This window comes from Pyxicephalus adspersus, chromosome Z (genome assembly GCF_032062135.1).
Source record: "Pyxicephalus adspersus chromosome Z, UCB_Pads_2.0, whole genome shotgun sequence".
Classification (NCBI taxonomy): Eukaryota; Metazoa; Chordata; class Amphibia; order Anura; family Pyxicephalidae; genus Pyxicephalus; species Pyxicephalus adspersus.
Window position 1 is genome coordinate 16,916,287 of NC_092871.1, and position 12,085 is coordinate 16,928,371.

The following is a 12,085-nucleotide window of genomic DNA, read 5'->3' on the forward strand; positions in this document are numbered from 1 at the left end:
TCTTCTTCTGTTAAAAGTGGTTGTGCTGTGTGAATACAGGTAGTCCTCGAGTTAAGGACATCCGACATACAGACGACTTCTAGATACAAACAGGGCTTCTTCCCTGCTCGCCCGTGTGCAAGACGAGCCCCCTTCAGTGGGCGATTTGCATGACTTGCAGAAGAAATCTTTTGCTAAACACCGTTGAGACTGAGCTCTTCTGCAAGCTCTTGTAACTGTTTAATGAACAAGACAAACTCTGAAGTTGTTTCTTTTGACATATCAAAGCACCGCTTGCTTCAGTTCAAGTTAATGAATGTCTAGGCTCTATTAGGATTTGTTTTTCCTTTGTTTGTGATTAAATCACAGTGAGGATTTTATACAGTAACTGACACTACGCTGCCTAATATTTTGAGACAAATATCTTTCCTAATTGCATTTATTAAAATAATGTGCCTGTTCTGACTTACATACAAACTCAACTTAAGAACATATCTACAGTCCTTATCTCATATGTAACCCAGGGACTACCTGTAAATACAACTGAGCTGTGCAGCAGGCACCAGAGCTTGTCCACATTGACTGCCATGTCCATGCATGAGCTGTGCACCCTTGATTCAAGCCAATGGTTTGTAAGTGGATTATGAACTTTCTATAGAATCATATGAGAAGTGCACATGGTGAATACGCAGGTCTGACTTGGGTTTCAGAAGGCGGTCCTACGACTTTATTTGATTTCACTATATCAGTAATAGGTATAAAACTGATAGAGAGACTGGGCAACTTTGTCATTAAAGTTGTAATAGCCAAACTCATAAAAGTAAGAAAAATAAAAAGCTCTAGAAGGTAAAGTATGGCCCCCACAGAGCCGGTAACAGTTCTTTGAAAAAACCTACCTGCCTAAAGAAAATTGCCTGGAAGAACTGAACTGAAGGGTGCACATACTATAAATCAATATATTATTCTTTATGCCCTGTATGTTAATAAGTGATAAACTATTTATTGATTATTTTGAACTTTGGTAATTGCCCTTCTCACAAAACACTAACTACAGGCTTTGGGACTGGCCAGTGCAGGGTAGGAATGACATGTCTGTGCCAAATTCAATGCGATGTCAGTAAACCTAACAGTTTAATTATAGGCGGTTGAGAAAAGACATGGAAAACCAAGGGAATTCATAGTTTTCCTTCTCCATTCTCCTTTAATCAAGTAGCTTTCTTCTTGAGAACATGCTCCATGGAACTTCTTAATAAACCAAATTCTCATGGAGTTCAAGAGCAAGCGGAAAACTGCATTACTAGGCTTTAAAAATTTGCTGGATCTTAGTCAGCAGTGCAGCCATACTACTACTTTGTGAATGTGCTCCTCAGTTTTGCTTTCTCTTTTTACTCCAAAATATTAAAGTAAAGCCTGCCAGGGATATTTCCACCTGCTTTCTTTATGTGTACATTGAGCTGCACATTTATGATGAGCAAGATTCTGCGCTGAGATGAAGTAGCTCCCATGTAAATATTCAGGAACTACATTATTCAGACTTTTGATCTGGGGAACATCTGATTGCCTCATGAAATCAGGAAGGAGTTTTTTTTTTCGCCTGTTGGAGCAAATTGTAGGGTTTTTTTGCCTTCCTCTGGACCAACTTTGTCCATAGGGTTTTATATCTGGGATATGTTTATTTTCCCTAGTGGTTGAACTTGATGGACTTTTTTCAACCTGACTTACTAAGTAACTCTGTAATTCCCACCCAGCCACAGATGTCGATTCAATACTTTAAACCCAGAAGAAGACCGAGTGAAGATATGAGCAACTGCAATAAGGGACAGCGCAGCCAGCGTATTGCTGGAAGGGGGTGCTTTGGCAGGTAAGTGTGCCATAATGTAAGTCCCTAATGGAGCACATTTGTACATTATGGAAAGACCCTAAACACTTGCAGCAAAGTTTTATTCTACGTCACAGAACAAATTCAACATTTTTTCTAAGATTGGATTTGAACAGAACATTTTCTGAGAGTAAAAGTAATATGCACACAAAAACAAACCATTTACACCTGCTGACAAACAGCAATACCCCTGTAGTCTTAGTGGCTCTGGATACGAGTGCTGCAAATCCTATTTAGTGCTGCACACTGTCATTTTCACACAAATATTAAAACACATCCCTTGTAACACACACATTTGGATGCATTGTTGAAATTTTATTGATCAGTTGAAGTTTTAAGCAATACAACATGAAACAAAAATCTTATCTGAAGGAAATAATTTTAGAAAAGAAAGAGCCTTCGTGCGCGTTGGGGAATGGTGGGCTGGAAAAAAAATGAAGGAAGTCTGCATAGCTCAGCAATGTAAGTCAGTAAGAATTACATCCTGCCACTCCATCTTTTCAACATTGTAGCAGAACCAATGTCAGACAATATTGCCCATTAGGCTGGAAGACTGAGCCAGACCAAAAGTATCTTAAGAGTATGATGGCCTCATAATCAACAATTAACACTGCATTATATCACCATATTGGAGGCAACTTTAGAAAGAAAAAACAAAAATTATCAACAAGACTTGCTACAAAAAGTGCAAGTAAATTGACTGGTTTCATTTTATTATTAAAAAAGACAATTGGCCAAACTGAGGTTAAACCACAAATTTGGTTATCACAAACAAAACAAAAAAATAGGGTTTTATAACATAATATGAGTGACATGGCAGGCACTTTTAGGATTGGATACATAATGTAGTATAAGTACACTGCTCAGAAAACAAACCATCTACTGTTTTCCCCAGCCCCTTTTAGCTGGGTGCACCACCCGGCACTTTTTAGTAACCATCCGGCTGCTTTTTGGTGGTTACTGAATAGTTGGGTCACAATACCCACCCGCCAACAGCTTTTTCCCACCCAGCTCAAAAAAATTCTGGGGTGAACACCCACATAATTTGTAATCGTTTTTCTTGCTCCATAAAATATGTAACAGCCAAAGATGGACACATTTATATAACAGACACTCCAATCAAGGGGTTAGCAGGCAGTTTTAGGCGTAGGCTTAATTAAAAAAAAAAAAAGGGGGGGGGGGGGGGAGTGCTGTTAATTTTTAGATGCCTTGACTACCTGGCCTCCTGTGGTATCAGGTCCAGAATAGGAGCATCTGGATTACTGTTTGGACCATCCTTGTGTACAGATCTGTAATCTGTAGGCCTATACGTGCCTACGTAATATACCATCACGGTACATATACCAGGGCACATTTTGTTATTACTAACAATGGAATGAAGTGAAAAATTGGAAGCACTGGTAAAAAAAAAAACATGGATGGAGAAGGTTAACAAAAATAAGTCAAAAACAGTTTATGGAATGCTAGGACAGGAATCCGTTAATGGTTTAAATGAATGAAAATTCTGCTCTCAGAATTGCAACATGCACTGAACATCAGGCTTGTCAACTAATGAACGTGGCTTCGGAATAAACAGATTTTGCTGATGAAAACACATTTGCAAAGCATTATTAAGTTCAGGCACAGGTCTGGTATGAAATGTTACACTATAAGAAGAATGCATCCATGATAATGTAACACTAAAACGTCCCCATGTGAATCGTATGCTTTTACTGCCAGGCCGTTGCAAAGATCTTGCTGCAGAAGTTAACAGCCCTTTTTGTTAACAGTACATGGGGAGCAGACTGAGGTGTGACTGCTGAGGTCTGAAGGAAGATTGAATGTCCAGTTGTGTTAACTGCTTCATACCAATAATTAAGGCAGATATTGCAAGGGGCTGTCATCAGTATCCTGCAAGTTCTTTTGCAGCTCAGCAGCACCAAAATCTCCCTTTAACTTTTCACCATAACAAAATGGGCCACTCAGATTTGGTTGATGAGGAACACTCCTTTAAAGCTCCTCTAGCGAGCCATTAAAATTACAGAAAAAAAAATTATATATATTAAAAAAAAAAAAAAAAACACACCATAAAAAGAAGACTTTAAGATTTGTAATTTGAAGTTAGCCACATGAGGCCCTCATAGAGTCCCTCTCCAGTGTTGGCACAAGATGGCTGGACGTACCAGTTCCTATCCCTGATACGGGTTAGTCCGAGCTTTTCCTGGATTTCATGTGGCTTCATGGCATCCACCAGGTCCTGTTTGTTGGCAAAAATTAGAATAATGGCATCCCTCATTTCTCGGTCGTTAATTATGCGGTGGAGCTCCTGCCGTGCCTCATCTATACGATCTCGGTCAGCACAGTCTACCACAAATATGAGGCCTTGCGTGCCCGTGTAATAGTGCCGCCAGAGGGGACGGATCTTGTCCTGGCCGCCAACGTCCCACACGTTGAACTTGACATTCTTGTAGGTTACGGTTTCCACGTTGAAGCCCACAGTGGGAATGGTGGTAACAGACTGGCCCAGCTTGAGCTTGTACAAAATGGTGGTCTTCCCAGCGGCATCCAGACCCAACATCAATATTCGCATCTCTTTGTTCCCAAACACTCTGGATAGCATATGCCCCATGATGGAGGCTTAGAGTCCATACACATAGGCTGGTAAGGAAGAAAGGAGAGACAGTTAATTTTCAATACCAAAATATCCATAGTTTAAAGCATTATACACACATTAAAGTAAACTCAAATGTTCATTTTCTTGCTGGGATATAATATGTAATTCTAAATTACCTTTAATGAAAACAACTGTGCTTTAGGTTCTGTGTTGGCCACATATTAAAATATCTAGGTATTTCATTATCTGGGGTCTGCTGAAAGGCCGGGTTACCAATCTTAGGCTACATACACGCGTTAGATTTTTGATTTTTTTTACGATCCTTTCCGACAACAAAAGACTGAATGATGCAAGAATGAGTGCTGTACATACACCGCCATTCTGTTCTATGGAGAAGGAAGGGGGAGAGGGAAGGGGGGAAAACGATGGAGCGGCACCCCGCTGTTCTCTCTCCTTTACTTGTATTATGATCTTTCGTCCTGGCGGATGCACAAACGACATCAGACAAGCACCGTACACATGTGAGATTCTCATCCGATACCAGCCCTGAAGCAATAATCAGACGAGAATCATCTGACATGTGTACGCGTGTAAACAAGATAGCAATGCATGATGCAGATGTAACAATCAGGACAACACTAAGTAAATACTTTGCTGAGCTTTGTTTTTCTACAGAACTATTATTAACAATACTATTAATACATCCTTTTGTCCCCTCTATTAGAAGGCTGGTTGGTAGGGATCAGAAATTCTTGCTAAGTGCACTATATTATGGAACAACACTACTTAACCAGTTTTATACTCTCACACACAAATCATTCCCTCATTTATCCCTATGCTATGTATATCCCCTTATGTTTCTTAAAGAAGTGAGTGGCCTGAATCAGAAGCCATTACTTATTCTAGGTGTTGCTCCACTCCTTCTCCAATGTGGCTAAGCTGTGCAGTATGATGTACAGAAATACTTTTCGCAATCGACCTACCATGAAAGAGCCACTTCTCTGTAAGCTTCCTAATTGGGCCATATGGAAAAAAGGATACTGCCTTCCACCAGCCTATAGCAGAACTTAGCAAGCCCTTAGCCTCGGGTTCCTGCCGATATCAATTTGTGTGGAGTAGGGTATACATAGCATAGGAAGGATGAGTACAGTAGAACCCCGATTATCCGGAACTCAGATAACCGGCACCCGACAGCTCTGCTTTCTTGATTGCTCCTGCCAGCCTTAGTGGAGCTGTGGCATGTATTCTGCATCCAAGAACATATGCCACAGCTCCGCTTGTGCTGCGCAGCAATCATGAAAGCGGAGCTATCAGCATAGCAGAGCTCCGCTCCGTGATTGGCTGAAGAAAGAGAAACCCTGATGATGGCTCAAGTGTCATCAGGGTTTCCCTTTTCACAGCCATTCAGCACTAGAGGTAAATGGGGACAAGTCTCCCCATTCAAGTCTAGTGCTGGAAGGCTGAGAAAAGGAAAAAGGAATTATCCTTAGTTAACCAGAAACTACACATATTCGGAATCGACCATTCCCCGTGGGTGCCTGGATAACGAGGTTCTACTGTAATTTGTATTAAAGTAGCATTTATCCCTAACTGCCTGAATAAATAGGATCTTCCTATAACATTTCTGCACTTGTTCTTCCAACCATGCAAGAGAATGCTCTCCTAAGCTAAGTATACACAACCAGTGTTCTCTCCAGACCCTTTTAGCTGGGCGTACCACCCAGCACTTTTCAGTAACCACCTGGCTGTTTTTGGGAGGTTACTGAAAAGTTGGGTCACAATACAGAAAAACACTGCACACTAGATCATTGCCAGAGACAAATGGTCATGCTCATCTTAGGAGAGAATCTGACACGTATAAGGCGTCCACCCAACTCACCCCTTAGGACACATTCATGAAAGATGATTAAGAACGACTGTTATGCAAGACAAGTGAGGTGAGCTTGCTCACTTGTTTTCTCCTCTTCCCTCTCCATAGAACAGGAATGAGCTGTGCTTACAGCACTTGTTCCTACATCATGGGAAATGATCAAATCTAACATTAGTATGCAGCTTTAGACATAGTTCTAGATTAGAGACATGAGCCACGATTACTACTAGAAGAACCTTTACTATATATACAGGAACAAAATATACAGCACAAACAACAGTGGGAGGTTGTAAATACAATGGGCTCACTGTATGGAAAGGGCAGGAGACATTTCTTTGTTGCACAGTCAAAAGACAGGGCCCTTATGCCTGCAAGTTTGTATCAGTTGTTTACATGGCATGACTCACAATACTTTGCAGTTCTGGAAATCTGAGTGGTTCAGACAAACAAAATTTAGATATTGTGAAAGCCAAAACAGAACAAAATGACTGCAGTCACTGGTTACTGCCATATATTAAAGTGTGAGCCTTCATACTTGCCAATAGGTTTGAAACTACGCTCAACAAGCTTTGCGATGAGGACACTCCCGCCTGATAATACATCAGTCATTTAATTTTTCTTATGACCAAATTTATGTGCACTGATGAAGTTATAACTAACTGGTGGAGGGTTAAAACCACTGTCAGGTTATTACCAACTGTACCCATGTGATAAGGACCTATTTGTAATGATCATCAATGTTTCTGAGAATTAAAAAGTAGTAAAGAGGAGAAATCCTAGTAGGGACACTTACACTTGTTGTTCTCACAACCATCCCAGTGTTCCCCCAGGCCCTTTTAGCCGGGCGATTTTCAGTACCCGACTGTAAAACTGAGGTTAACCCCCCACCCCACTATTCGTTTTGGCTTCAGATGTACCCTTAAAAACAGAACTAAAAGTAAAATCTGCGATCAGACAATTATTGCAGATAGGACAGGTGACAGCCCATCTGCAATAATCCCCCCTACTTGTCCGATTGCTCTGGGTATTTGTCAAAAAACTGAACTGTGCATGCGCAGCTTGAGCCCTAGTATCACCTAGCAATCCCGGCTTCCCCTGCACATGCCGGGAATGAATAAACTCCAATTCGTTATATCATCCTGGTCTGGCCAATCCAGATGTCTAAAGTAAGTGTACTGACAATTTCCCTATGCTAAGAACGTAGCTGGACCTGCTCCATGCCACAATAATACGATAATACTGAAGACTGGAGGCTAAAGAAACAGCAACACACCCATAAGGTCCTCATTCTGCTCTCTCCTTTTGTTAGCAAGTTTCAGAGGCACAGAAAGTTGGCTCTGTTATCCAATAAGAGAATAGAATTGCCAGTCAAAAATGAGGTAACCAACACCTACATAACAGAACCATGAATCAATATTTATTAAACTACCGATATGGAACGTTCTTCTGTTGACCAAGTGCAGGAGTTTGGAACTGAGGTGATTAAGGTCCCTATAGCTTAATATTGTTGCAAAACTGGCGAGCACCAATCAATGCTGAGAGTAAATTGCTGCTGAAATCTGATTAATGTCATGTGGTGTGCAGCCGTAATCTGGATAAACAATCAATATCAAGGCAATATCATTACCCTGATCATAGTGTGCAGCCACCACAAGTCTAGTCCCAGAAGAGCTCCGTTTACACTGAGAATAAGGCTACGCACACACGTCTGATCATTCTTGTCTGATAATCATCTCAGGGCAGATATTGGATAAGAATCTGGCATGTGTGAAGGAGAGAGCGCAGTGGGGTGCCGATCTGTAGTTCTCCCCCTTCCCTCTCTATAGAGCGGAATGATGTATGTACATTGCTCGTTCATGCATCGTGCAGTCTTTCATCGTTGGAAAGGATCGTGAAAGATCTTTCCAATGACAATAACTGCACGCATGTACCCCGTCTAAGAAGCCACCCCATTGTAAATTGCAATATTTGGTTATACTGCTGGGCTGGCTGACCTGCACCCTACAGCCAGAAGTCCTTGTATTGTTTGACGAGGTGGTCTTTGGAATGCTCCTGCAACCTTCAATTCCAGTTCAGTGGAGAAACCTGTTCAGTACCTGGTTTGATATGTCTATGTAAGCATAGAGGCAATCTTAGCTGGTTACATTGGGGCCTTGACCACCAGCAGTGTTCTCTGCAGACCAATTTTAGCTGGGTGTACCGCCCGGCACCTTTCAGTAATCCTTGGGTGGTTAGTGAAGAGTTAGGTCACAATACAGAGGCTGCTACCCACCTACAGCTTCTTTCCACACAGCTTAAAAAAATTTCAGGGAAGAATACTGACCCGCTTTTACTTTAATAAGACTATTGAGATCAGACAGCACAGCAGCCTCAAAAATATACTCTTTTGGCTTTTAAAGGTGCCCACATACAAAAGGTAGTCTTCTGATTAGGAATTATGTTGGTTCCCTCACCGTCTCCTCTCCCTAATTCTCCTTGCTAAGGCTTTTTAGGCAAATCATCTAACTGGCTATCCAGTCATCACAAGTGATCAATACTGATCATAGCCAATATTGCTCCCATTGTACCATACACATTCTCCTTTTCTATCCCTCCATATACCCAGCCATGCAACAAAACCCTGCTCTAGTCTGTCCACCAAAACCAAGTTATTCCCCAAATGGGGGCCACCATCTTGCTGAAACCAGACAGTCAATCACAGCCTGTACATCAAGGACACCTCAGCATTACCTTTCATGTGCTGCTCTCTGCAAATGACAAAAGCTGTAAGGAGGGATTACTGAGGGCTGGTGACTTTTTGACAAAAAAAAATCAAATCATACTGTAGGGACAGCATGAACATGATGGGAAGCAGAACGGTTGGTTTTAAACCAATTTCAACCAACTGCCGATGGATGCAACCTTCTACCAAGGGTTTATATTGGAATCCATGAAATAACTGAAACATTCGGTATTGAGTTGTCTCAATTGGTTAGGAAATGTTTGCAAAAGCCTAAGATTTGCAGAGGGTATAGGCAATTGTTGAAAAGTAGAACTATTCCATGTGTTCACATTTTCCTATCAGGATACTTTGCTTCACCTACTGACAGATATGTAAGTGAGACATGCATCAGGCCATACAGTAACGCTATGACACTGGAAACAATGACAAGGCCGTCCAGTTTATGCTATAAAGCAGAGTTTTTATATGCAATCCATTGTCAGGCAGATAGTTTTACAGGGTGTTTGATGTTGTCTAAATAGCAGATTTATATGCTCCACTTATTAAATAAAATGTGGCATTAACAACCTGAGTACCTATGCGTCACACAGCTTTATTTGCTTTTGAGCATGCTTTTGGTCTAAAATGGATTATCTGTTTTAATGTTTGCTGTTCCAGTAGATAACAAAATGATGTAAAAAAATGTACCAGAACTTGGCTGCTCACTGGCATAAAATGGCATTCATTGAAATATACACAACAAAGTATGGTGACTGGAAAGGAAATAGTCATATACAATACATAATTAGCTAGAACAAATCCTGTAGACCATCCAGACACTCTGTTTTAGAATTATTGCTGCACTTCCCTTTTACCATCATCCCTCAAAACCAGTGTTTCTCAGCCAGGGTTCCTTGAGCAATGAACAATTTGGGCCTCTCGGGTCAGTTACTACTGAAACGAACATTCGATCCAGTAATGCATGAGGCATTCTTCCCATGAACCACCAAGCTAATATACTGTATGCTTGGCACATCATAAATATCTGCAGGGGGCCTGAAAGTTATTCTGATGATTCCCCACTACAAGGACTGAAAAAAACCCCTTTAAGAGATGTCAAGAGATCGATATTTGTTCATGGTGACCTGGCAGTTGTAAACATAGTAATTGCATCTCTTGTGCACCCAAAAAAAAGCGAGGTAGGGCTTCTCTTCTGGGGTCAGGGAGGGCAATTTAAGTTTTTGGTTCACTTAGAAAGACAAAGAAACCCCTACTCCAAACCTGTCCATTCAACGCCGCACGACCCCTTCCAAACCTGTCCATTCAACGCCGCACGACCCCTTCCAAACCTGTCCATTCAACGCCGCACTATCCCTTCCTAACCTGTCCATTCCACGTCGCACTCCCCCATCCAAACCTGACTATTCCATGCTGCACTACTCCTTACGAACCTGTCCATTTCATTCGCACCCCCCTTTCCAAACCTGTCCATTTAATGCCGCACTACCCCTTCCAAACCTGTCCATTCCACAGCGCACTCCCCAACCAGAACCTGACCATTCTATGCTGCACTACCCCTTCCGAACCTCTCCATCCCACGCCGCATTCCCTCTTCCTTGTTTCCACACTACAATTATTATTAAACAGGATTTATATAGCGCCAACATATTACGCAGCGCTGTACATTAACAATACCTTCCTATGCATGACCATTCCTTACTAAAGCCCCCCACCCCTGTCTATACCACACGTCCCCATTCCATACAGTGATCCCTTCCCACACCTGACCCAACCTTACTGTACACCATACTCACTACTAACCTGCACCCATCTGACACATCTGGTCACTAAATACAGCACAACCCATCCCATAAGCCATTATTCCTTTCACCTGACACATTCTGATTCTTCTCACTACAAATCTTTAGCCTGGCTACCAATCCATTCTGTTCATACAAACCCCAAATACTTACAACATACAAAGGGGAAGGAAAAAAAGTAATATTATATCACAAACTATTCTTCTGAATACAATACAAAGTATACAAATATTATACAAAGTGTCATCATTATCAGATCTTAAAAGTTGAACACATTAGAAAAGTAGGAATTGTTTAGATGTTGCATAGGGCACACAAACACAAAATTCATTTTTTTTTTTTTGGAGAGCTCAAACTTTTTTACAGCTAGATCCAGATGACAACATTGGACAGCAGATTCTGATTTTTGATGACATCTTTATGATATAATGTGTGACAGCAGCACTGTATGTGTTACATTGTATTTGATTGTAAGTTCTTCGGGGCAGGGTCCTCTCCTCCTCCTCTGTCATTGTTTGTATCTGTCATTTGCAACCCCTAATTATTGTACAGCACTGTACAGTATGTTGGCGCTATATACATTATGATGTCACACATCCATACAGGGAGACAATGCTGGGGGAATGTATCCTATACCCACATACATGGATACATTGATCTATATGCAGCCATTGCTGGATACAATCCAGGACCATTAACACAAGTCTACACCCAGCAGCGTCCTCTGAAGTCATGGAGAGCTAACAATTCCCCCTCAGCACAATGCAAATCACAGCAATTATCTCTAAACACCACCTTCCCCATTATATTCCACACCCAGAGCCCGCCATATACAAAGCCTGGGCCAGTCCTCCCCCTGCTTCATACAGAAATCAGCACATACATGGCTCCCTGTGTCACAGCTGATGCTGGGTCCTCGCTGCCCCGGCTCCTGGTCCCGGAATCGGAAGGGCGCGGGCGGCAGCACCACTCCGACTCGCAGGGCGCATGTGCAAAGCCACTCCCACCCATCAGGCTACCATAATACTGCTATAGTATTCAATCTGCGCGTGCTCAATACTCTCAGGTCAGCCTTGGCATACAGCTCGCGCGTGCGCAGTAGACGTGGTCGACGAGTTTCACAATGCCCATTCAAAAGACCGGCTTGGCAGGTGGTGTGCGCGTGCGTGAAGCCGAACGTCTGACGTCAGTCAGCGGAAGCCATTTTGTTGTGGACCTCAGGCAAATATATACAAATATGGCG

The 12,085-nt window shown here is 42.0% G+C and overlaps 1 protein-coding gene across 1 annotated transcript; it reads right to left on the minus strand.

Annotated features, from left to right (window-relative positions):
* Nucleotides 1-2,152: 2,152 nt before the first annotated feature.
* On the minus strand, nucleotides 2,153-11,855 carry LOC140343214 (ADP-ribosylation factor 6-like). Its single transcript, XM_072429774.1, has 2 exons — nucleotides 11,726-11,855; nucleotides 2,153-4,495 (listed from the first exon to the last, which is right to left on the minus strand). Exon 2 carries the CDS (start codon nucleotides 4,464-4,466, stop codon nucleotides 3,939-3,941), a length of 528 nt encoding a protein of 175 aa, XP_072285875.1. The 5' UTR covers nucleotides 4,467-4,495; nucleotides 11,726-11,855; the 3' UTR covers nucleotides 2,153-3,938.
* Between the last annotated feature and the right edge of the window lie 230 nt (nucleotides 11,856-12,085).